This window comes from Equus przewalskii, chromosome 21 (assembly GCF_037783145.1).
Source record: "Equus przewalskii isolate Varuska chromosome 21, EquPr2, whole genome shotgun sequence".
NCBI lineage: Eukaryota > Metazoa > Chordata > Mammalia > Perissodactyla > Equidae > Equus > Equus przewalskii.
In genome coordinates this window covers 35,281,405-35,307,480 of record NC_091851.1, presented here as the reverse complement: position 1 = coordinate 35,307,480, position 26,076 = coordinate 35,281,405, and the positions used below count along the sequence as shown (strand labels likewise).

Sequence of the window (26,076 nt, the reverse complement as noted above, 5' to 3'; positions counted from 1 at the left end):
TAGTTAGGTTTTGGCCCAACGTGCCACCAAGCTACCCTTGTCCAGGACACCAGTGACCTCCACGTGACTAAATCCAATGGTCATTGCTCAGTCCTCATCTTTCTGACACGCCAGCAGCATTTGACATGTCTGATCGCTCCCTTCCTCTTGAAGCATTTTCTCTACTTCGCTTCCCAAGCTCTGCACGGCCTGCGTTCTCTGACCCCTTCTCTGGTCCCTCTTCATATCCCAACCTGTTCACCCTGGAGAGCAGGGGCTCCGTCCTCAGCGCTCTCTCCTCCCCATCAGCATGCTGTCTGGAGGAACCTCATCCTGCTGTCCTGTTACCACTCCTTAGTGTAAAATCTAGGAGGGGGGATGCTCATCTGTTTTATTCATTCCTCTTTCCCCAATGACTAGCACATAGTAGTTGCTTAGTAAATATCTGTTGAGTGAATAAATCTAAGGACAATAGTGTAGGAAAGTTCTTCGGAAATCAACTGATCCAGTCTCCCTTTCCCTCCTCCCCTGCAAATTACAGAGGAGACACTGAGGTCGAGAAAGAAGGAAAGTCCGGGGTCACACAGTGAGCCAAGCAAGACTCTGAATTCAAGTGAAATAGAGTCTCTCCTATTTCGCTCTCTCTCATTCTCTCTCTTTCCTCTGTGTTTCCCTCTCTAAGACTCCATCCCTCCTTTGGGCCAGTTGCCTTCACAAAACTAGAATTATGGACGCACGCAGCCCAGACACCCACCCTCACGTTCTCCTGAACTGCGTGGAAACTGGGCTCTCCCCTGACAACTCCAGTGAGGATATTCCTGGGGAAGTCTCTGATTGGTTCAGCTTGGGTCATGTGGGTTTGAGGTGGGTTACTCTGATTGGCCCACCTGGGAAGAGTGCCCACCCCTGTGGCTAAAGGGGTGGAGCCTGTTAGCCGCTGAGGGGTGTGTGGGGTGGGGGCATGGGGCAGACACCCACCCCCCACCCTCCTGATAGAGGTCCCCAATTTCCTTGTGTGCAGGTGGCGATGCTGGCACTGGGGGATCTGCAAGGCCCTCGCCCCACTGCAGGCGGCCTGGGTTGCCTTCTCTCGGCCTGTCCCAGCCAGCCACCGCCAGCTGCTGACCCAGCTCCTCCTGTGCGGCTCCCTGGCCACTGCTGCCGCAGGTCTGGCCCACCACTGGCTGGTGTCCTCGCTACTCTACCCTCTGGGGTCCTCGGCCCTGGTGGCCATTGTCTGTGGCCTGGTGGTCTTCCTGGGCCTGGGCCTGGTGACCCCAGTTCGCTGCCTGTTTGCACTCAGTGTGCCTACCCTGGGCACGGAGCAGGGCCGCCGCCTGCTCCTCTCCTGGAGCGCTGCCACCCTGGCCGTAGCCGTGGTGCCCAACGTCCTGGCCAACATGGGTGCGGCCGGGCAGGTGCTGAGATGTGTCACCGAGGGCTCCCTGGAGAGTCTGCTCAACACCACTCACCAGCTGCACGAGGCATCCAGGGCTCTGGGCCCCACCAGCCAGGGGCTGACGCTCCAGGCTCTGGGCAATGGCTCTGCCTTCCGGCTTCACATGCTCAGGGTCACTCAGCAGGTCCTGGAAGACTTCTCTGGCCTGGAGTCCCTGGCCCGGGCGGCAGTGCTGGGGACCCAGCGGGTGGTCACAGGGCTCTTGATGCTGGTCCTCCTGGTGGACTCGACCTGGTACCTCCATCGCTACCTGACTGACCTGCGGTTTGATAATATCTATGCCACGCGGCAGCTAGCTCAGCAGCTGGCCGAGGCCGGGGCCACACACTTGTTGGCCTCCCCACCAGCCTGGCTGCTCCGGGCGGCCAGGCCTAGGCTGTCCCCAAGGGAGCTGCTGAGTTGTTTCCTCAGGCTGGGGCTGCTGGCCCTGCTCCTGGTGGCCACAGCTGTGACGGTGGCCACGGACCATGTGGTCTTCCTCCTGGCGCAGGCAGCCGTGGACTGGGCTCAGAAGCTGCCTGCCGTGCCCGTCACGCTCACAGTCAAGTACGAGGTAAGTGTGGTGGTGGAGAGGTGGGCATAGAGTCCTTTCCTTGAGGGAAGTGGGAGGGGGTCTTAAACGCTTGACTCGCAGTTAGATTGTACTTGCCTGCTGGTCGTAGCCCTTGGATAAGCCGTGGGACCCCGGGGCATCGGCAGGTGGCCTCCTTTAATTCCCACAACAGCCCGACACAGGGGTTCTCTTTTCACCCCCTGTTGTAGGTGAGGACACTGATACCCAGAGATATTAAAATAACTCGCCCCCGAGGTCCCTCCATTCACAGTGGCGGCCTGCTCTAGCCTCATGTCCTCTCTTGCACAAGTTGGATCAATCCTGCTGACCCTACAAGGTTATTGTGAGTCTTCAAATGTGATGGTTTCTAGAAGGACCTGGTAAGCTCCAGGCCACCTAGGAGATGGCTCATAAATACTGGCTATTATTAATAGCTCATATCTGTGAATATCAGACTGGAGGGGTCTTGGGAAAAGGCTAGACCAGGAAGCCACCAACTGCGGCCCACGGGCCAAATCCTGCGGGCTTCCTGATTTTGTAAATTGAGTTTTACTGGAACACAGCCATGCCATTTGTTTCCATGTTGTCCGTGGCTGCTCTGCAAGAGCGACGTTGAATAGTTACGACGGGTACGTATGGCCTGCAAAGCCTAAAATATTTACTATTTTAACGGTAATATATAAAATACTTGCTATCTATTTACTATTGGACATATTTACTATCTCATCAAGATTCGTGGTTTTCAATCTTTTCTTTGGCCACAAATCTTTGTATTTTTTTTATTTTAAATGCTGAGATTTCACACAAAAGTCCATTGCATAAAACATACCAAAGTGTCAGACTCTGAGCTAATAATACTAATAGCTAATATTTATTGAGTACTTATTGTAGACTAGGAAAGTGTTTTTTTCAAACGGCATGAAATCAACTTAATCAATCTAGGGGCCATGGTCAGCTTTTTTTTTTTTCCCAATGAAATAGAACAGACTAGATATTTATTAGAGTATATTATAGGTGATAAGGGTATGCATTGTTTTATGAAATTTTTCTTCAATCACAATATTATTTGTGCTTGGAAGGGGCTGTAAAATGCATTTCTTACTGTAGAGCAAAGTGAAGAAATGTGGCAATGTCCCAAGTGTGTTCCCTGATTTGCTGTATTTCAGCAAATCTTAGATGCCACTGATTGCAATTCATGTCCTCATTTTATGTATCGTTAGCAAAGAAAATGCTGCCAATTAAACCATGACACAATGCCTTCTTATCATTTAGCGTTCTGTCAGAGTTCTTATTAGAAATCAATTAGCCTTCTTATCAATTAGAATTAGAAAAAAATAGCTCATTTATTATTTAACATAGATTTATTGTAACATATCTTTCTCATGTACAGATAGCAAGACACATAGCGAAATACTTAGGTGAAGATTTCCCTAAAACTTCTTCCCATCCAGCCTGACTCTTCTGAGTGACTCTGGCCGCGCTGTCAGTGTCTGTGGCTTTTCACCCAATACTGTTCTCTGTGCCTTTCGAGCACTGGTGACGCCCCATTATCATTTCCAGCATTTTCTCGCAAGCTGCAGATACCAACCCCGCAAGCATTGATACTGGCACCCTCTGACCCTCTCAGCAAGCACGAATTGGCACCACTTTGCAAGTCATATTGATATGAAGACACATCTTGATCTCAAAGACATTAAAATGTGAAAAAAAAAAAAGAATCCCAGAACTGATGAAATAAGATAGTTCATTTAATTGTCACTGCGATCCTCTAAGATAGAAAGTACTATCATTGCCATTGTACCGATGAAGATACTGAGGGTCAGAGAAGTTAGGGGACTTGCACAAACTCATCCAACCTGGGTGGCAGGGCTGTGCTGTGACTTTTGTGGGCCCCAGGCACATTTACTTACATGGACGCCTTTCTCTGTAAAAAATATTAATGACAGCATTGGGATAATGACAAATATATTCCTATTAGAGAGTGAAACATATTCCTCAACTTAAAAACTCATTTTTATTCTGATTTTAAAAGAAAATAGAATATTTTCATAGGTCCCTAAAGGTACCATGGACCCCCAGCACTGTGTCTAACGGAGAAGTCGGGCAGAACCTGGGTGGAACCAGGATCCAGCCTAATAAGTCTGCCTCCAAGTTCAGATGATTAACCTCTGACATCCCTCCTTTCTGGACACCCTTCTTCCTGGCTCCAGAGCACCCTGTGGAAATTGTAGAGCTTATACTTATGAGCAGGATACCGAGACCCGGCCCTGCAGGGACCGACCCCTGGGCTGGCCACACGTAACCCACTGTGTGACCTCAGGTTCCGCATCTTTTCAACGAGGCTCCTGCTGGGCTGAGCCTCATAGGATTGTGATTATTTGATGGAATAGAACATCTACCGTGTTCACCGAGGGCTCAGCAAAGCGTGGATGCCTGCGAGCATTCATTTGTTTTCTCTGAAGTATTCTGCTCAAAGAGAGTATAATAAAAATAGCATTTGTATGGCACCTTTTATTTGGCAAAAAGCCTGTTTCAGACTCCTGATCTCATTTGATCCTCCTCAAACCTCAGGAGGCAGGAGTTGCTTCTGTGCCCATTTTGCAGATGAAGGCGGGGAAAGTTGGACCGGTCCAGCTCTGTGAGCATCTGCAAGTTGGGGCGGGCAGGGAATGGCTGGAGTGTCTGTCTGTCTGCTGACGTGGCCGTTTTCTCCTCTTTGAAGGCTGCATACACCGTCCTGGGCTTCATTTCCTTCCTCTTCAACCAGCCGCCCCCGGAGAGCCCCTCCCTGTCTGCCCACAGGACCTTCCACTGGGAGCTCCGCTTCACGGCCCCCAGCTGCCCGCTGCTGCCCGCCCGGCGCCCCGGCTTGGCTGCACCCCTGGCTGCGGGCCTTCTGCAACTCGGGGCTTGCTCCACGGTCCTCCTGCAGGCCTACGCGCGCCGCCTGCGCCACACCATCGCTGCTTCCTTCTTCCCCACCCAGGAGGCAAGGCGGATCCGCCACCTTCACGCCCGGCTGCAGCAGAGATATGACAGGCTTCAAGGCCAGCAGCTGCCCCAGGGGACTCCTTCGTGCTCCGGACAGCAGGGCCTGCCAGCGAGCACCCAGCCTGGAGAGACAGGCCTACTGCACACTGGACACTTGGAAGAACAGAGAGCAGTGGGGGCACAGCGGAAAGAGCTTTGGACTGCACAGACCTGAGTTGTAACCTTGGTCCTTCTGCTGCCTCCCTGTGTGATCCTGGGTAGGTTGCTTCACCTCTCTGAGCCTTGGTTTCTATATCTGCATAATGACTATATGATAACAATCGATGAGACCTACTTTCCACATGGGAACGGTGAGGGAGGAATGAAATACTGGGCACAAAAGGCCTCGATGAAGAGAGAAGAACTATGCAGAGAAGACACGCAAGTGCGGGGACAGCTCCCGGGGCTCCAGGCCGCTGGGGGCTTGGTCAAGCCTTGCGTCCGCATCCGCTGCTTTACCTCTAGACAGAGACTTCGCATCACAAACGCATCCAAACGCTCCTGGATCTTATTTATGTGCCCCTGAATCCTCTGAACTTACAATAAGCTAAAATTTTCTTGATTTTATAAATAAAAGTATTTATTAAATCCTAAATTAGATTGTATCACTCCTCTGATTCAAATTCCTTCAGAGTTTCCCCATTTAGGATTGCCAGGTTGAGCAAATAAAAATACAGGACATCTGGTTCAATTTGAATTTCGGATAAATAAGGGTTGAGTAGAAGTATGTCCCCAGGATGTACTTATACTAAACCCATATTTGTTGTTTATCTGAAATGCAAATTCCACTGGGTAACCCGTAATTTATCTGGGAAATCTAACCCTATGGAAGTTATTTAATAAAATCGCAACTCCCCGCCCTGTGGGCTTGGCATTTCCTGGTTTTCCCTCCAGATCATTCTCCGCCCTTCTCTTGCCTACCCTCTTCCCAGGAGTCTGACCTCTGTGAATCTGCCACCTTGGCTCCCTCGCCCTCTGACTTCTAGCTGGGCCCAGCCAGTGGGAGGGTGCAGCGGGCGATCCCAGGTTGGGGAGGCAGAGAGGGTTGGCACACTTATTCCTGCAACCCTCTGGGCTCTTACTCGGCAGACGTCACATTCTGTCACCCACAGCCACAGCGTGTCTGGCCATGGCCCCCCTCCCATGGCTACAGCTCCCCCCGGGTTCCGGAAGGGTGCAGCTTCCACCATTGCTAGCCTCTGGAGGCGTCAGCATCCTTCCCTTAACCAGGTCCCCACCTCTGACCTTCATTAAACTCCCTTTAGTTAGCCCTTTCAGACTATGATCACCTTCCTGCCAGGCGCCTGAGTGAGGCACCTTGGGTCACTAAAGCCCTGACGGACCCAGCCTCTCCCTCCCTCCACTGCCCTGGCCGCATGGGCTTAATAAGCTCCTCAGACACACTAGGCCGGTTTGTACCTCAGGGCAGCACCCTCATGTTCCCACTTCCTGGAACATGCTTCTTTTAAGTCTTGGCATGGCCGGTTTCTTTGCATCATTCGGGTATTAGCTCAAATGCCACCTCCTCAGAGAAGCCTTCCCTGACCACTCTGCCTAATATTGTCCCATCCCACATTGCTTCACTCGATCACAGGAGTCAGCAAGTGACAATCCGTGGGCCAAAGGCCACCTGTTTGTGTGAGTGGGGCTTCAGCGGAACACTGCTGCGCCCTTTAGTTTAAGCGTTGTTTCCGGCTGCTTTTGCAACGATGGCAGATTTGAGGAGTTGAGGCAGAGACTGCAAGACCCACAAAGCCTGAAATATCCAGCCCTTTAAATAAAATGTTTGCTGACCCCTGATCCATCATCTCAAAGGGTTTTATCACGTCTACGGGTTTTATCATGCCCATATCCATTATTATCTTCCATCTGCATTTATACCTTCAGCTGTCTCTTTGCTTGCTTGCAGGTGTGTTTCATGTCATCGCCACGAGGATGTATGCGCCGTGCTCTCTGTCTGGCCCTCCGCAGGATGTCTAGCACCCATGCTGCGCCTGGGGCACAGTGAGCGCTCAGTGAAAGTTAGCTGAATGGCCAGCTATCTGGAGCTAGACTTGCTGTCTCTGGTCTTGGCTCCTTCATGGAGCCCAGATCTGGGGCTTGCAGAAAGGAAGCGCTGGGCACTGGCAGCAGCCTGCTCTGGGTCAAGTTTATGGCCAAAGGGGAAGGTACAAAGCAGAGAGAACTATATCCCCTGTCACGTGTTTCAGTGTAACAGCCAGTGCGCGTGGGAGAATCACGTCAGGCCCCAGGCCGCACAACGGCTCCACGTCTCCCAAAGCCAGCACCCTCGGGACCACAGGCATGGTGGGCAGAATCATGCCCCCAGAGCTGTCCGTGCCGTAGTCCCCAGAACCTGTGAATATGTCACCTTCCAGGACAAAAGGGATTTGCAGCTGTGATTAAGTTAAGGGTCTTGAGATGGGGAGATTTTCCTGGATTATCTGGGTGGGCCCAATGTAATCGAAAGTGTCCTTATGAGAGGGAGACAAGGGAGCCAAAGCCAGAAGAAGGCGACATGAAGACTGAAGCAGAGGCTGGGGTGATGTCCTTGTGAGGAGGGCGCCACGGCCCAAGGAATGTGGGCAGCCCCTCCTGAGCCAGCAGGGGGGTAGGAGCAGGCGAGGCTGTGGAGTTCTTCTGGGCCAGACTTTCCTTCTCCCTCCTCTGTTGCCCTGTGCTCCTCTTCAAATTCCGGCTAGTGTGGGTCTGGAGGACACAAATCCTGTATAATGATTGTAAACCCCCGAGGTTGTCTTTTTCGTTGTTTCTTCGGTGACAAAGATAAGGAAAATATATAGAATAAGAGTTTGTGATCTTTTCATCATCACCCCTACACTTCCAGAAGAAAGTTTTCTTGCCTGTTGGGTCAGCTTCTAGGCCTTTCTTTGTGTAGAATCTGAGTAATGGGTAAATAAGGAAACAAAAAGAAATATGAAACTCTAAGTTGACCTAATTTACAAAGCACTAATGTGAGCTGAATTGGGGGCCCCATCAGCCAGGGTTTAATTACAGATAAAGACATTGCTCTAGATATGTTAAGCCAGAGGAGATTAAACACGGGGAAATGGGTTCTTACAAAATGGTTGGAAGGAGGCCCCAGGATGAGCTCAACCAGGGAGCTCAGCTCTGCTATAATCAGGAAGCTAAGAAATCAGAAGGCCACCACTCAAACCGCCAGCTCTCAGAATGCACCACCTGGGCCTGTGTCCACGAGGAGAAAGATGCCACCACAACCAGAACCAGGCTGCACGTGCAAAACTCATCCCACCAAAACGTGGATGCCCCATGCTTGGCCTCTGGACCCCGCAAAGAGCCAGAGCTGCGACACTGAGATCTCCACTAATACAGTCCACCGACACGTCCAGTAGGGCTGCGGCATCATACGGCTGGGGATGCTGTTCACATCACAGGTGACGGGAACACGGCCCCCAGTCGATGTGCAGGGCGCCCCTGCAGCCTGCATGACCCCACACAGTGACCCGGCTCTGAGGCTCTATTTCTATTTGCTGCAGAAAGAGAAGCAGCGGACATGGTGCCTCTGCTTCCTTCCAGCATCCAAGTCTCGCACAGGTGCGTCTGATCGGTGGAACCTAAACCGCACGGACCGCCCAGCTGCAAGCCATCCTTGGAAACGTCGTTTTTAGTTTTCCATCCTCCGTAGTTGGGGAGACATGCCAAAATAATGACTTTGAAACTTTTTTGACCTCCATCCGCAGGTGAAATATCTTTTTCTCTGCAACCCTGTAGACACACACACACACACGTGCACGTATCTGAAATAAAAGTTTAGTGAAAAACACTTATTCTTAATTTGTGCAATGCGCCTCGATATTTTCTATCCTGTTTTATTCTATTCTATTCCATTTAATCATGTCTGGTTCTGTTCCATTCCAGTCGAATCCAACTGATTCTAAAAAAACGCCCTTGTTTGTAGTGTTGGCTGATTCCCATGGTGTAAACACTGCCACCATGCGATTTCAAGTGACCCACGCGAAGTCACTGGAAGTGGGCTTGGGAAGAGATGCCCACAATTGGCTCTCACGAGCTGGCATGGGCAGGCTCTAGCACACCATTAGCTGTGCCCTTGAACAGGCAGGACCTGAACTTGTTCTAGTTAACAGAATATGGTAAAAGGGATAAGCTGTCTTTTCTGTGATCAGGCTACGTAAGATCGTAACTTCCATCTTGTTAGCAGACTCTCTCTATTGCCTTCTTCTCGGCTTGCATGCTTTGATGAAGAGGCTGCCATGTTGCAAAGGTCCACGTAGAAGGACCCGACGGTGACTGTGGTGACAGCCAGCTAGGAACTGAGACCCTCAGTCTGACAGGCCCCAATTCCACCAACAGCCTAAGTGAGCTTCGAAGCAGATCCTTCCCCAGCTGGGTCTTCGGATGAGACCCCGGCTCTGGCTGATGTCTTGATTGCAGCCTGTCGGAGACCCTGAAGCTGAGGACCCAGCCGAGCCACAACCAGAGTCCTGACCCTCAGAAACTGTGAGATAAGAAATGTGTGTTGTTTTAAGCTACTTCGTTTGTGGTAATTTATTATGCAGCAATACTGCTGGGATCCCCCAGAAGCCAGCCCAGAGATGAGGATGTCAGTGCAGTAGTTTCTCTGGGAGGTGATTCCAGAAAGCACCAGGAGGGGCATGGGGAGGTAGAGAAGAAAGGAGAAGCAGCCAATTGAGGGTGCATCAATGAGCAGACGGCTGCGTGGGCAATTGAGACTCAGTCCCTCGGGGACTTCTGGGGGACGGTGAAGAACACGCCTCATGGCTGCCCCCTGTGGGGCGAGGAGGTCTGGGTATTTATCTTCAAACTCTCGCCCTGGCTGGCTGAGGGCTGCTCCTGGGGACGTAACTCTCGGGGCACTTCCAGCCCGCCCTCTGCCTGCACTGAGAGAGAAAACCTTCAGTACAGTCCCAGGCGCTCACAGTTGGACACCAGCAGCCTGTATGGGAACAGCAGGTGCCAAGGGGACATGGGTGGGGCTCTGACAGCATCTTCTCCTCCGTATATACTGGAAAGAACGTACGATTAGCAGTCAGACAGGTCCATGTTGAAGTCCAGGTTCCACCGCTCAGAAGCTGTGTGACGTGGAATCCATCACTGAGTCTCCCTGAGCCTCATTCTTTTCCTGCCGATGGGATAAGAGACCGTCCTCACATCCCCGGGAGAGAAGATGGGAGGAAGCTCTCGCATAGCCCTTACCCATGCTTGGTTTTCACCAACATTTCCTTCATTCATTCAACAAATATTTATTGAGCACCTACCACCTGCCAAGCCCTGTGCACGGCTCTGGGGGTGCAGTGGTGAAAGGGGCACCCGAGCTCCTCATGGAGCTTCCACTCCAGACGAGACACTGGCAACAAGCAAGTTAAAAAAAATAAAGAAACAAGATAATTTCATGTTGAGAGAAGTGTTACAAAGGGGGAGGTGGTGTGAGCAATCTCAGATGGGGTGGCCAGGGAGGACTTCTCTGAGTACCTGTCCCTTCAGCTGAGATCTGAAGGATGAGCAGGAGCCAGACACACAAAGAGAAAGGGAAAGAACATTCCAGGCAGGAGAGATGGCAAGTGCAAAGGCACCAAGGTGGGGACAAGTTTGATGCTGCTGAAGGACAGAAGAGAGCACGGAAACGTTGTTAGATAGCTCATCTGAGCCCTAGCTCCTTTCAGGAGCCCCTCACCAGGCTGCAGGTTGGGTGCCAGGCCCAAAGGGACAGAGAAAAGTGGAGGCTAATTCCAGCCCTGCTGACAATCCCACGCTCAGGCTCAGGATCTTCTTAGTCTTTGGCCTAAAATTTGAAAAACACAGGCTGGAACCTCCGTGTGGTGCTACCTGCTCCCCTTTCTGTTCCAAGGGCCCTCTGAGGGAGGCAAAGGGACCATTGTGGTACCCATTTTACAGATGAGAAACCTGAGGTTCAGAGAGGATTATGGGATTTCCCCTGTGTCATAAAAGGTAATGTTGACCTTTCTCCTACCCAAGAAAGACTCCCCGACTTCAAAACAAGTGAGGTGGGAAGAGGGGTGCTAATTTCCCTTGACTGAGGTGGTGGAGAGAGCCCTGTGGTCTCCCAGTTAGAGATGGTGAGTTGCCCGAGGACTTGGAAACTTGACAGTATCGGACGCCCTCTGCTGGCGGCCGCAGGACCCTCCTTGGGATGAGCGCCAGGAAGGAAAGGTCCCAGGTAAGGAGAAGGCCAAGTCCCCTGCTGCGTCCCCCACCGCTGCCCACCTAGAAATGCCGAGGTGACCCTGGAAATGAGTTCAAGTGCTGGGTTCCAGTCCCCACTCTAGCACTGGCTGGTTCCGTGACCTCGACAGTTTCCTCAGCTGCGTGGGTTCTCAGCTTTCCCAGGTGTGAACTGGGGGTCCTGATGCCTAAGTCCCAGGGCTGACTCGTCCTTGGCTCCACTAAGGAGAAGAAAGACAAACCAAAACATCCCTAAACTGGGGGACAGAATCCGTGAGGTCTGGTCCTTTTCCATTACAGACTCATCTTGTCGTAGGGTGGGTGTTCTTGGTTATCTACTGCTGTGGAGCAAACTGCCCCAAAACGTTGGGCCCTAAAACAATAATCTATTATTGTCTTTCACAGTGTGCGGGTTCACTGGGCTCAGCTGGGCGGGCCTCACGTGGAGTTCCTCAGACAGGTGGAGGCAGAGGGTGACGGGCTGGAGTCATTTGACGGCTTGACTGGGCTGGCCGTCCACAACGGCTTCTCCACTCGCAGTGTCTGGGGCTCGGTGCCTCCTCACGTGGCCCAGACAGAGCAGCCTGAATGTTTTAAATGGCAACTTGGGGCCCAGAAGCTGCCAGGCCCCTTAAGGGCTGAATCTAGAGCCGGTCAGCATGGCTTCCACCAAAGGAGTCACAGGGCTCATGCAAATTCAGGGAGTGAGAAATAGACTCCGCCTCTTGACTGGGAGTGGCAAGGTCAGCTTGCAAAAGAGAACGTGGAACACATCCTTGGAGACTCCTTGAAAAATACAGTCTGCCGCCGCGCAGCCGGCGGAGACAGACAATGCCTTCAGCTTTCAAAGACCAGGATTCGAATTCCGCTGGAAGGACGCGCTGGCAGAGGCTGCCGCTCTGATGGCATTCTCCAGATGCCGCTCCAGAAGGAAGGGAAGGAGGCATGGAAATAATCCATGGAGCACGGCCAAGTGATTTTGAGTCGGCCAGAGCTGCATTCAAACCCCAGCTCTCTCCCTGAGGGCAGGTGGCTTTGAGGCATCTCACTACCTCTCAGGGACTCTGCCTCCACTGCTTATCTGAAGGAAGCCAAGGGGCGGGAACTGCAGAACCAGCAGGCCAAGCCCCATGCTGGGAGGAGCTTCCTCGAGCAATAATAAACAGGAGTGAGAGGGAACGGCTGCCCTCCTGGGAACAGCGATAGCCCCATCTGGCTGCAGGGGGCTCCTGTGTGTACCTCCAATGACTCCCCTTGGAGGCAGGCCGCAGGGACAGTCACAGGGTAGGCACCCAGCACCAGCTCCCAGATGCCCAGGGGCAAAGTCACCCAACCTGCTCCCTCTGTAGCCTCACCTGGAGTGTTTGCAGCAGACTCTCCGTGGGAGCCCTCCCCTGAGAGTGGCGTGGATGACTGCTCAATCTCTCCTCCACCAAGCTGGGAGGAAGGTCAGGGAGAAAGGCCTTTAGAGCTCCTGGACGGAGGCACGCCCTCTCCGAGGCACGCATGCGCAGGATCTCTTTGTCTCTCTCTGACTCCGTCTCTCTCTGTCTCTCTCTTTCCATCTCTCCCTCTCCTTCCTTCTCAACTGGCCACATAAGAATAGAACCTTCTAGAAGCCCTCCTACAATCCCCCCCCCTTCATGACTCATTAACTAGAATTAGTCTCCTGTTTATTCCCAGCCCCGTCGCTTGGTAAGGGGAATTGGGATGACCAACACTGGCTGAGCCATTTGTCACCACCGGGGATCAGGAACCAAATTAGCAGAGTGTAACCAGTATTTCTAAAAAATGAAGTAGAATAGAAAATACCAGCAGACATCGCTCATAGGAAGCATAAATGTAATTTTGTAAAACTCGTTTCAGCTCTACGTATGTGCGTGTGAATGTACGTATGTGAATACTGGGATGCTCTGTAAAATGCATTTTTTGTGGGTATTGGGCAAACAGAGTGAAACGCGTGGCTTAAATTACTTGTCCAGATGGAAGTGATGGTGGGCAGTCAAGCAGAAGGACCATCCAGTGACTCTGCTTATAGCCCCCAAGGGAGGAGGAGCTACATAAATCCTGAGGAATTCTGCGCGTGAGAGTCATGTATTGTCCTGCATGGATTTATTTATTCCGTCCTTTATTTCTATCATGTACTATGTACTATAATGGTGGTGAGTTAGACAGCCTGTGTTTAAAGCACAGCTCTGCCACTGCCTGACTGTGGGACACTCAGTAAGTTTTCTTTTTCAACCATTCTGAGCCTTTGCTTGATTGGTTTGCTTAACGAATATCTACTGAGTTCCTCCCATGGACACGGTACTTGTCTGAGTACTGGAGATAAAGCTGTGGTTCTTATGTAGCCTGCATTCTGTTGCGATGAGAAAGATAACAAATAAATCCTCAAAAAACCCCACAAAATAATTTCAGGGTGGTAAGTACTATGAGGAAAATTAAACGAGGAGTCACGGTTCACAGTAATTTGGGGGCGTGACCTTAGCTGGGGTGGCTGAGGGAGGCATCTCTGAGGAGACAGATCTGAGTGGCGACCTGAGGGATGAGCCGGAACCAGCCATGTGATGAGTAGCCTGAGAGAATTCCAGGTAGAGGGAACAGCAAGTGCAAAGGCTCTGAGGCAGGAAGGAACTCTACATCTTCTAGGGCTCCGGTAACAAATTACCACACTGAGTGCCTTAAAGCAACAGAAGCTTATCCTCTTACAGTTTCCGGAGGCTAGAAGTCAGAAGTCACGGTGTCTGCAGAGCCGTGCTCCCTATGAAGGCTCAAGGGGAGGATCTTTTCTTGCCTCTTCCTAGCTTCTGGTGGGTGCTGGCCATCCTTGGCATTCCTTGGCTTGTAGCTGCGTCACTGCCATCTCTGCCTCCATCATCACATGGCCCTCTTCCCTGTGAATGTCTCCTCTGTGTCTCTGTGGCTGAATCTCCCTCTCCATTCTCAGAAAGACATCATGCATTAGATTTAGGGCCGCCCTAATCCAGTATGACCTCATCTTAACTAATCACATCTGCAAAGACCCTACATCCAAATAAGGTCACATTCTGAGGCTCTGGGTGGACACGAATTTTAGGGGGATGCTATTCAACCCGTTACAGCATGTGGGCTGAATAGAAAGATGGAGGCTATGAGTGAAGCATCAGGAGCAAGAGGAAGAGGCAGGGAGGGGCCACATCACGCAGAGCATTCTGGGGCTTCGGTAAAGAGTGTGGATCAGTTTGAGTGTGGAAGGATGCCATCGAAGGGCGGAAGCAGAAAAGTGCCTTCTATTTTTAAGAGATCACTTGGTTCTGTATGAAGAATTAACTGTGGAGTTAGGAGCAAAAATGTAGCAGAGAGACCCGCTGGGAAATAATTACAATTGTCCAAACAAGAGGGGATGGGTCGACAAAAGTGTTGGTAGACAACATTGCAGTGAACAGTGGATTAATCTGAGGTGTGTTTTGGAGGTAGAATTCAGGAACTTGCTTAAGCATTGGATGTCAGGGGTGAAGGAGAAATAAGACTTCCTGAATATTTGACTCTATCAACTGGGTAGACGCTTCCGCAACTGGTGCCTTGGCCAAGATGACTTCACTGACGTGGGGAAGACGAGAGACGGATGAGGTGGGATACGGAAAAGTGAGTTCCACTTTAGACACACTTAGTCCATTTCCACTTGGGAAGAGCCGAGTAAGGGACAGCTAGGGTTGGGGTGGAGGGTAATGCTGAGAGGAAGTGTAGTGTGGTGGGTAAGAACTTGGACTCCACCGCCAAATGACTGGATTCAAATCCCAGTAGCCCCCCCTACACACTAACCTAAGTATCCTTGAGCAAGTTACTGCTCAGGTCCTCAGTTTCTTTGTCTGTAAAATGGGGATCTAATGATTCGTTCCCCATAGGATGTTGCAGGCACAGAGTGAATTAACACATGCAAAGCACACACAGCATCACCAGGTGATAACATGTGCTTCACACACACATCATCCTTTGTTATGAAGGCTGACAAGGCGGGATGTCCCGGACCCTGACTGGTGCCCCCAAAAGACTCTCCTGCCAAGATTCCTCTCATTCATTTCCCGCCCACTTATCAGATCTGTAGACTGTGAGTTTGGGGTCCAAACTGTGCTCAGACCTTAAGGAGGGAGGAGAGAGACATAGATACAGTAACTGCAGTCTCTAGTGCATTCACCCTTTGCCACAGACCAGCACAGTTCCAGCACTTTACATGGGTTTTCCCCACAGGGCTCATGTGAGCCTCTCAAGGACACTCAGAGGTGAATCCTGTTATTATTATTCCGTTTCACAGATGAAGTAATTTTCAGAGAGCGTAACTGATGCATCATCCGCATTGAATAATCCCTCAGCACCTGCCCCGTGCGGCCAGAGCCGGGCCCCCTGGAAAGCAGCCTTTATGCCTTCTAGGAGGGTCAATGAGACCCCACCTTCAGGAAGCTTTCTCCAGTGAAGAAACAAGTTCTTTCGGTCATTCCACTATCATCACACAGCTTTTCTGCAGCAGGCACAGAGCTAAATGCCCCGAGCTGGTTTGTGCCTCGTGAGTGGCACAGTCTTAGACACGGCAGGAGTTCCTGTGGGGGTGGGGCCCGTCCTCTAAGACTGAAGATCCTCTCCAGGAGGAGGGAAAGAAGGCTGGGAAAGGTAAGCAGGAGAAAGTGATGAGGTGACAAGCAGGTGAAAAGTCTAGGAGGAGACAGGACCAGCCCGAGTCTAGATGGGCAAATTCCTTCCTTTCCCCGCAGCTCTGGGCCTCGGTTCCCCATTCCTCAACAGCAGGGCTGAGGTTTCTGCCAGTGAAGACAGGACAGAATTACAGAAGTGTGTCCCGGGGCTCCTCCCCGGTTGCCCAGTGCAGCTGCTCCTGTAGACTCTGGAAAGGGAGGGAGGGGGAGGGAGGAAGGGAAAGGGAGAGAGGGAAAGCCCAGGGCAAAGGGCGCGAGTGGGGCGCCAGAAACCTCTGCTCTTTTAGCATCCCTTCCCCACGGCAGCCGGCACCCCCCCACCCTACCCCGGGTGTCCAGGGTGCGGTGCCAGGAGCTGCGGGAAAGAACTGGCGCTGCGCTGGGGCAACCAGAACCAGCCAAGCCCTATCCGAGAGAGCAGCTACGCTGGCAGAGGAGCCGGCCAGGGGTGGTCGCGGAAAGGAGGGCGAACAGAAAGGTTAGCGAATCAGGCTCCTGATTCCTCGGAGTCCCCACCGTCCCGTGCAGCGGCATGAGACACTTCACGGAGCTGAGAAACCAGTTCAGTTGAAGACAGCCGCGGGACCCCCAGCTTCCCGCACGAAGAGCGTCCCCAGATCCCCGGAGGACACCTTTGGAGCTGGGAGGAATTCGCCAACTCCCCGAGGCCTTAGGGGGTCAGCGCGGACAGGGGCGCATGGAGAACCCCACCGAACGCCCTGAGCGCGTGAATGCGTCGGGCCTGGGCACTATGCCCCGGCCTTCACTGGCTGTACAGATGGCGACTTTTACCCTGGTGCCCCTCGTGTGTGCCGTGGGTGTGGCAGGCAACGCCATGGTGGTCCTGGTGGTGTTCTGGAGCCGCCACTTGGTCACACCCACCAATCAACCGTTACCTGGTGAACCTGGCCGAGGCGGATCTGCTGGTGCTCTTGTGGCGGGAGTGCCCACTGTGGCCGAGGCGGCGTTGGCCCGGGTTTGGGTCTTCGGCCACGCAGGCTGACCGGGCGTCACCTACCTGCAGTACTTGGGCATGAGCGCGTCCACAGGCTCCATCGCCGCGTTCTCCGTGGAGCCCTACCTCGCCATCTGCCGTCCGCTGCGCGCCCGGGCTCTGTGCACCGCGGCGCGGGCCAAGCGCATCGCGGCGTGGGGGTGGCTGGGCACTGGCGCCTACTGCGTGCTCTGGCTCTTCCTGGTGGACACGCACGAGACCGCGTACGCCGACCGGGTGCAGGTGCAGCGCAGTACCGCGTTCCCTCTGCGGGCCCGTCTGTTTCCTGGCCTCCGCGTTCTCCCACGCGCTGCCCCCGGCCTGGCCGCCGTGTTCCACGCGCTCAAAGCCCGGTCCTCCTCCTCGGGACGCTGCCTCCTGGCGACCCGGGGCGCTCGGGCTCTGCGCACCAGGGCGGCCCCTCTGGTCAAGCTCTCTTCTCCTCCCGGGGCGGGAGAGGCGCCTTCAACTCCCGGAAGCAGGTAGGGACCCCGTCCTCACTGGGACCCCTGTGCTGAGCCCGCAGATTCATGGGTGGAAGCTTGGGCTCCTCTTCTGCAGTCAACTCCTCCAGTTCAAATCCCTATTGTGCCACTTAATAGAGGTGTCTATGGAGACCATCAACGTTCTGAGCCTCGGTTTCCTCTCCTGTTGTTTCCGGAATGGCAGAGCTGCCCACGTTGGAGTATCCTGAGAAATGAGATTAACTAGGTAAATTCTTTAGCCCACTGCATGTCACAAACTAAATGCTCCGTTAATGTTGCTTGTTTTTAAACTTCCACAACGAGGAGCTACACAGTAGCCTTTTTCCTCTTTTACTGACGGCAAAACGAAGTGTCCATCTGACACTTAAGTTGCCTCAAGGGACCCGGTGAGCCTGAGACCCCAAGAGGGGCATGGGTTGTGGTGAGGTCAGGAGAGATCCAGTATTTATTGAGCACTTACTGTGTGCCTGATTCTGTGATCCTTCCTGATATCATCCCTGTTGGGGAGGTTTGATATCTACGTTTATGGACAAGGAAACAGGCCCAGAAGGGACCAGGGAGTGACGAAGGTGACAGCAAGGGAGCTGGGGCAGGAACCCAAGTGTGGGGACTCCTCATATCCTTCACCCCCACAAGTGTGGCCTCCCAAGGGTTTCCTAGGAATGGGGTGGGGTGGGGAGGAGAGCTCTCAGGGCCCGGCTGGTCTTTATCTTCAGCCTTCCGCCCCACCCTCAGCTTTTGGGGGAAAGGGGAGGATACCTCGTTCTGGCCGAGTCACTCCTGAGCCAGGCAAGGACCCTCTGAGCCACCTCCCTGCCTCCCAGGGTGGGTGCACTGCTGGGGGCTCCTGCAGAGCCTCAGATACCCCCTCTGGTCCATCCTGCTTGCAGGCACCTTAGCTCAAGGCGGTGTTTAGAGGAAAGGGGGTGAGACACAGGCTGAGCAGGTCTGAAATATTCATCTCTGGCCGTTGGCCCCATCACCACCTTGGGCTCCAGCGAATAGCTCCTCCTTCCCTCCCAGCGGCTTATTTACTACTCTGTTTAAACTGGAAGGACTGGGATCCAACCCCAGCCTGACCTATGCTTTAGGTGAAACTTCTGGTGATGAAAAGAATATTCCAGACCTGGGTTCTAGCCCCTGACTTTGCTAATGTCTTGCTGTGTGACTTTGGGTAAGTCACTTCACCTCTCTGAGCTGTGATTTCCTCCTCTGTAAAATGAGAATAAAGTGCCTATCTACCTCAATGGATGGTAGTGAATGTTATAAATCCGGCATGTAGGAAGTGTTCAATATATGGTACCTGTTATTATTGTTCTGTGGGAGCATTAATTTCTTTTTTGATAGTGTGAGGTCTACGGACTGAGCTTTCTTCGATGCCTAAGAGGGCCCTGGCAGAATGCAATGTACAGTTGCAACAGAGGAGAGGCATTAAATGAAAGCAGAATGTCAAGGAGTGCAAGGTGGAGAATAATAAGAATGATATTAGTAATAACAATAATGACAATGGCTAACATTTATTGGGCATTAGCTGTGTGTCAGGCATTGATCCAAGCACTTGTCACAAGTTAACCTCATGAATTTTTACAACTCGGTGATGTATGTACTGTTACCGTCTCAGCTTGACAGGTAAGGAAACTGAGTCACAGAGGGGTTGCCCAAGGTTACAGAACTGGTGAGTGCCGGAACTAAGATTTGAACCCAGGACCTGGCTCCAGAGCCCACACACTGCCATCCAGTATTTATCACCCAAATGAACCTAAAATGGGATGGAATTGAATCTGAATTTGGCAAAACCAGGAGTCAGGACTGACTAGGGATTCCTGAGGTTTCCGGTTCCTGGAGAGTATTCTAGCACTGAAGTTTACTGACTCAGGGCCAGGTCTCTTTGGAGAGGTGGCGCATGGGAGCCAAATTCATGGACTCTGAGAAGCAGTCGTGTGCTGGAACATTCCAGGCTAACTTCTTTCTTGATGAGAAAGTTGTCTCTCCCTATTCCTCAGGGCTGATCGGGTGTAGCCAGGGTTTTCCGGCCAGGTCCAGTTCCAGGGCTGTTTGAGCTATTTAAGCTCCAGTAAGAGAACTTTTATCACCCAAGGTTTGGTCTCTGAAGGGGCCAGTGAGTGCCCAGGGTAGGGGGAGGCCTGGGTGCCCGCTGGCCTCTCTGTATTCGGGATGTCCCTCTCTCCCGTTGGCAGATGCCCCCTTGTGGCATTTTCATTCTGGAATTTAGAAACTGTGCATCTTTTGAAACCCCTTCCAGCACGAACCACCTCCAGGAGGCTTTACTTAGTCGATGCTTCAGGGAAGTGCGGCCGAGGTCTGAAGAGTCAGGATGTGAGGAGGAGTGGGGGGGAGGGCGTCACAGGCAGTCGTGGGCAAAGGCAGGAAGGAGCCTCAGGAGGAGGGGAGCAGCGGGAGTGAAAGTTCCAGAAGCGGGTGTGTGGCTGGACAGAGAGGCATGTCCAAGGCTCAACAGCTGGTGAGTGGGGGGACGAGGATTCCAGCCTCGCTCTGCCCGGCTCTGACCCCATGCGACTGTGATGGTCAGGGCAGTAGAGGCTGTGTTAGCGGCAGCAGCAGTCGCCCACATGGTATTTATTACGCGCTGCCGGGCACTGCTCTCGGTCCTTTACCTGCACTCACTCCTCCATCCTCACATCCACCTGTGAGGAGGGCAGGGCCGTGTCTCCATCTTCTGAGGGAAGAGACTGTGGCTTGGTGGATTAATGAATTTGCTGGGTGGCCCATCCAGGGCTTCGCAGGTGGATTGGAGCGCGGGCGGTTTCCCAGTAAAGTGACTCGAGCAGGGCGTGGAAGGATGCAGAGAAGGTTTCTCGGTGTGGATGGAGTTTAAGGGAGGGCATGCAGGGGGCACAGCCTGGCAAACGCCCGGCTGCTCCTTCGGCTCACTCCTCTTGAAAGCTCGCGGAGAGACCTGGGGCTTTGCAATTCTCCCTTGGTGCCCATGTGTCCTTCTTTCCTGTCTTGCCTGGCAGGTCACCAAGATGCTGGCTGTGGTGGTGGTCCTCTTCGCTCCGCTGTGGCTGCCCTACCACACCCCGGTGGTGGCAAACTCCTGCCTGAGCCCGCCCTGCCTCAGCCTGGGCTTCCTGCTCTTCTGCCGCCTCTGCACCTACGTGAACAGCACCGTCAACCCCATTGTCTACACCCTCATGTCCCAGCGCTTCCAGGACGCCTTCCATGGGCCATTTCAGTGCCTGCTGGCTCAGCCCGAGCTCCCGCCCCAGGAGGCCACCCCTGTTTACTACAGTGTCATCAAAGACTGTTCCCAACACAGACTGGGCTCTTAGAAGAAACCGGGGGGCATGATGTCCAGACACGGAAGGGATCCTGGCGCCTCAGAGCAAGGCCCATCACCTTATTCCTACTGAGGCAAAAGGGTCTCTGTGCACTTGGGGAACACATGGCTATTGGAGGAGAGAGTGGTGTCCAGGGCTGTTTGGTAAAGGTGGGCAGGTTGTGCACTGCACAACCCGAGGGGTCACCGTTCACCTGACAGGCGGCCTTGATTTGTATATTTATTAAAACAACTTCCCAGTTTAATAAATATACGAATCTAAGAGGGAAGCACACCTTTTTATAATTTACACAAAAATACTCTATGGCCTAATAGCAGCCTGGGCAGGTGAACATTAGCAGAGATTGGGTAGGGTGGGAGGAGTTGCCAGGGGTCTCCTGGGAATTGAGGGAACCTCTTCCTAAAATTCAGCGGGTCTTTTTTTTGCCAGGATAAGCACCAAGTGCTGCTGCCCTCTGAATGGTGACACATGGCTTTCTTGACGCCCTGCTACATCTGGGGTAGCCTGCTGGCCATTTCGAACACTACAGAATGATGCCAACAGGGTCTCTGCTCTTGGTAGCCCCCAGTCTAACAGGGGAAGGAGGCAGGACACGTCCAGCCTGGTGCTGGAATCCTGGCAACCAGCCTGAGGAGGCAGCCAGGTGGGAGCGTGGGGGCACCAGCCTTGCCTCAACTAGGCCGGAGCCCTCTGGTCCTCTGTCCTGTGTCCAGGCTTCTACGACTCCCCAACTTGATAGTGTGCAGAAGGAGGAGAGTGAAAGGCTAGTGGAACCAGCCTCACTTACAGGCAGGATCTCCATGTTTTAATTTAGGGGAACCTGGGACATTCCCTCCCCCCAGACAATCTACTTCCGGTTTCTCCGTGGATGCCACCACCTCTCTCTTGGTGCATTTGAAGCTGTTGAGCATTGCCTTTCCCAAATGTGCACATCTCCCTGGGAGACGGAGTTAACTGAGTCCCTGAAGCTTCAGTGTGGAGGATGAAGTTCTTGAAAGCTTTTCCCCTAAAAAGAAGGATTTAGGGTACCAGGGGATCCAGGACAAAGAAGGCGGCATTGATTGGGGGAAGAGGAGGCAGAAAGGGAAATTAGAGTAGGGCGGAGAAGGGGTTTGCTCCGTGGCCTTGTCTGAAGTAGGACGTTGGCAAAGCATTGCTCTGCGTGGTGGGGCTCTCTGGGGTCTCCACTTGTCGTCGAATAGGGCTCAGGAAAAATTCAGAGATATCTCACAGCATGGGTTAAGGTAAGAGGATTTATCGTGTAAATAGTAAACTGAGGGTCAGGGATAGAGGAAAATGCACAGTCCCCCATTCTCCCATCATGGCACAGGGAGGCATGAGGGCCCCGTTTTGACTGGACTCACAGGCAGGGTAGGTTGCCTTCCAGCGGAGGGATCCCCCTCTTTGCTCTGCCTTCTTGTGGGGAGCATGTGAGGTCGACCTCATCAGGAAGGGACACAACTAACAGCCGGGCCCCAGGCAGAGTGGATGAGGGGTGCCTGTGGTTCACAGGGTTTGCCTAGGGGCTCCAGCTGCTCTGAGGATGTTGGGGACCATGGGAAGGTACAGCCCCCTCTGCTGAGGAAAGGACCCTGCTCTCAAGGGAGGTAAGAGGGAAGCGCTTCCCGCTGCATGACTTCGCTGGCTCAGTGTCCGGGCACCCCCGGGAGAACTTCTGGACCACTCTGCTCATTGCACCACAGGGCTTTGCTTTGAGCATCCTCTATAAAATGGCGTGAGTGTATCTGAGAGCTGCAGGAGTCATACTAGACGTTTTATTATCATTCATTTATTCGTTTTGGCTACCTGGCATCTGAACATCCTTTTTGTATATGGGAAATCATCCACTGTGTGAATGTCGCTAGAAGGCAGGGCACCTTCTCCCAAGAGGAAAACTGACAAGCCAGGGACTCACTCTCTCTGTCCCCTGGCATGGGCTCGTGGGCCGTGTGACCTGGCGCAGCTCATCAGATGCCTCTTCCCAGGACTTGACTCTTCTGCAACTGATACAAATGCACAGGGAGAGTGTTTTATTTGCGCTCGCAACAGCAGCACTGGTAGCCGTTATTCAGTGGCTGTGGAAGCGGAGACAGCAGCGTGGCATCCAATGTCCTGGGGCAGTGGTGGCAGTGGCATCCCCACCAGAGGGTCCTGCAGTTGATTCCTACTACCCAGCCTACCTCGGTTGCCTCTTGTATTCTATCTTGGTTCTACGAGCCTCCCAATATCCTTCTTAACAAGTCCCCTTTTTGCTTATTTTATCAGAAGTCAGTGCCTGTTGTTTGCAACCAGGAACTCTGGCTGATCCTGAGGCATAAATCTCTAACGCATCTCTGGGCTCTGACAAGCCAAGCTACCAGGATTCTCTAATTGAGATTCTTCTCCAACTGCCTCCTAACATTTCTATCAGGATGGCAAACCCAACATGGCCAATCTGAGTTCTTCCTCTTCCCCGTGGACCACTTCCACCCCATTCTGAGCCAAAACCCTTGAGTCATCCCAGTTCTTCTGCCCTCTTCACCCTTCACACCCAAACAGTTACTGAACAGTGAAAGCCATCCTTTCACCTCCACTCCCATCCCTTGCTGGACCAGTGCCTCAGCCTCCTTTCTGACCTCCTGCCTTCAGCCTCTCCCGCTCGCTTCCATTTCTCCAAAGACGGCCCACACCATCTGAGGTGCCCGTGGGGTGGTCACTGTGTACATGAGCTTTGGACTCAAACTAGATCTGGAGTCAGCACCCACCCCATCACTCCCTAACAGTGCGACCTTAGCCAACATATTGATTACAGTGACAACTTGTCCCCATTTTCCCAGGACTGCGTCAGTTTTAGTATTGAAAGTTCTGCATCCTGGGAAACCCCACTTATATTTATATTTGTAAATTATTAATTATATATGTTTCTATTTAATGTAAGCTTTGTTTTTGCATCTGTGAGACAGGACCTGCAGTAGTGCTTAACCCACAGCATTGTTCTGGTGATTGTTATAAGGCACGGAAAGTGCTTCTACATAGCAAGGCTAAAATAAATGCTATTTATTTTGAAATATCTTCCACATAGCATCCCATTCTTTTCCTTCACAATACTTCTCACAATTGGAACTCTAGCTATTTGTGATTATCCATATACTGTGGATGTTCTGAGTAGGCAGATCCCGTGAAGGCAGGACCCACGTCTGGCTTTTTCACTGCTGTATCCCAGAACCTAGAACAGAGCCTGGTGTCCAGCAGGTACCCCACATATTTACTGTGTGAACAAATGAATGGATAATGAGTAAAGACCAGCTTTAACCTTAGTACTCCACACCCTTTGCTGGGGTCTGGCTTTCCGTTTGAGGGAGGTTCGAGGTATAGATTGTTGCTTGTTGCGGTTCTTTGTTGGCAAAAGAAAGCATCTCTGACTAACTAAATCAGAAAGGAATCACTGGAGTTGGAAAGAACCAGAACCAGGATAGCTCCAAAGATCCCCATAGCAGGAAATTACTGGGCAATTGCTTCCTGGCATCCGTGTCAGAATGAATCAGCTCCACCCAGGCCAGGAGTAAGATGGGTGACTTATTGGACCATTGTTCAATGGCTGCCTTTGACAGTTCTATAGGTTGGGCACTGCTCAATTCCCATGAGCATCACTCAGCAGTCCAAATGGATGGATCCGCTGGAGTTGTACAGTGCACAGCCTCTGCGAGTGTATATGGCAGACCTTAATGGGAGTGAGATAGTTCCCCAAAGGAAAATTGAAGTGCTTGTTATCAGAAAAAGGTGGTGTGGATGTCAGGAGGACAAAAAAAAACCCCAAAAAACAAACAAAAAAAAACCAACAGATGTCCACTTAGGTTAATAGCAGCGGGAGACTTCAGTTGGGCGACAAAGCTCATCCTGGCAGTTGACAGCTGCAGGCCCGTGCTAATATTGTCACCTAGTGGTCACAGTGGAAACTGCATTTTTCACTATCTTCCTCTTCCCCAGCCTCCGTGCCTCCATCCCACTTTCTCTCCTCTCTTCTCCCCTCTCCTCCCCTCCCCTAGACTGTCCTGCCTTATTCATCATCTCTGGGAACTGGTCGTCCCTGACCTCTGTGCTGGCCAGGATTGAGCCCCAGAGCTGGGGACCTGGGAAGCTGTAGAACTCAGACCCCATCCCCCTCTCTGTTTCTTTCCCTGTTTTCTTCCTCATTCTTGCATTATTTTCTCCTTTCTTTTTTAAACCTTTTATTCAACAAATGTTTATTGGAGCATCTCCTGTGTGCTGGAGTCAGCCTGAGATTCACTGACTCTGCCGTAGATTTAGTGCACGGCGTTCTCCTCTTCTGAGACCCACTTATGTCGTATTACCCAAGTAACTCTGAAGACAGATGCCCATACACACATCAAAGTAAATATGAGGTCATGATTAATTTCATCCCAATAGAGCTATCAGGAAAATCATTGGATGGTGTCATGTCCCCCTCAAAGATGTTGAACTTTTAATCCCCGGTACCTGTCGATGTGACCTTATTTGGATCGCAGATGATTCAGTTAAGATGAGGTCATTTGGGTGGACCTTAATCTAATATGACTGTGTCCTTACAGGAAAAGGGCGTGGGAGGATTTGGACATGGAGACAGACACGTACAGAGGGAAGAGGATGTGAAGACGCCGGGAGAAGGCCATCTACGAGCCAAGGAAGCTGAGGCTGTGAGAAGCTGGGAGAGAGGCACGGGGCAGAGCTCCCTCACGGCCCTCGGAAAGAACCAGCCCCGCTGACACCCTGATTTCAGACTTCCGGCCTCCGGAACAGTGGGACAAGGCATTTCCGTTGTCTAAACCACCCCGTCTGTGGTACCTTGGTACTGCAGCCCCGGCAAACCAGTACAGATGGCAAGATGGCAGGAATGATTTGAGGACAGACAAGTTACTGCAATGCTAAGGAAATTTTTGAAAAGAAAAGTACTTAATATCAAAAACAAAATTTACCTGTAAACCTGTACCTATAAGTGATAAATATTTGATGTTTTTGTTCTAGTCTTTTCTTCAGTGCTTATCTCAATGAGGACCTTTATGTGTGTGTGTATTCTATATCTCTCTTTACACACACACACTTGAAATTCAAATGCAATTAATAGGCTAAGAATGCCTTTACATTCCTCTTTCATTGTGTGGATCTTTCATGTACAAAGTGGAAAAACTGTTACTTCTTCATAGAAAAATTATACAGATGCACAAGCAAAGCTCTATCTTCCTCCTAAACACTCTCATATCCCATGGATTACCCTTGTTACATTCTGGAGCATATCCTTCTAAATTTTATCTAAATGGTTACAGTCATATCTATTTAAATGTGCATATCTTTATCCAAACATGTATCTGTAAAAGAATTATGCTTTATATA

At 51.8% G+C, this 26,076-nt stretch overlaps 1 protein-coding gene, 1 long non-coding RNA gene and 1 pseudogene across 2 annotated transcripts in view; 2 read left to right on the top strand and 1 right to left on the bottom strand.

Annotated features, from left to right (window-relative positions):
- Positions 1 to 5,616, top strand: part of OCSTAMP (osteoclast stimulatory transmembrane protein) — an 8,035-nt gene extending 2,419 nt beyond the window's left edge. The window contains exons 2-3 of the mRNA XM_008542495.2: positions 1,001 to 1,991; positions 4,714 to 5,616. Coding sequence (XP_008540717.2) covers positions 1,001 to 1,991; positions 4,714 to 5,196 — 1,474 coding nt within the window. The 3' untranslated portion in view covers positions 5,197 to 5,616. The remainder of the gene's footprint in view (positions 1 to 1,000; positions 1,992 to 4,713) is intronic.
- Positions 3,334 to 17,184, bottom strand: LOC139078251 (uncharacterized). The gene is made up of 2 exons (XR_011531127.1): positions 16,926 to 17,184; positions 3,334 to 7,920 (listed from the first exon to the last, which is right to left on the bottom strand). It is a non-coding gene; the product is annotated as an uncharacterized lncRNA (long non-coding RNA).
- On the top strand, positions 16,319 to 26,076 carry LOC139078250 (thyrotropin-releasing hormone receptor-like; annotated as a pseudogene).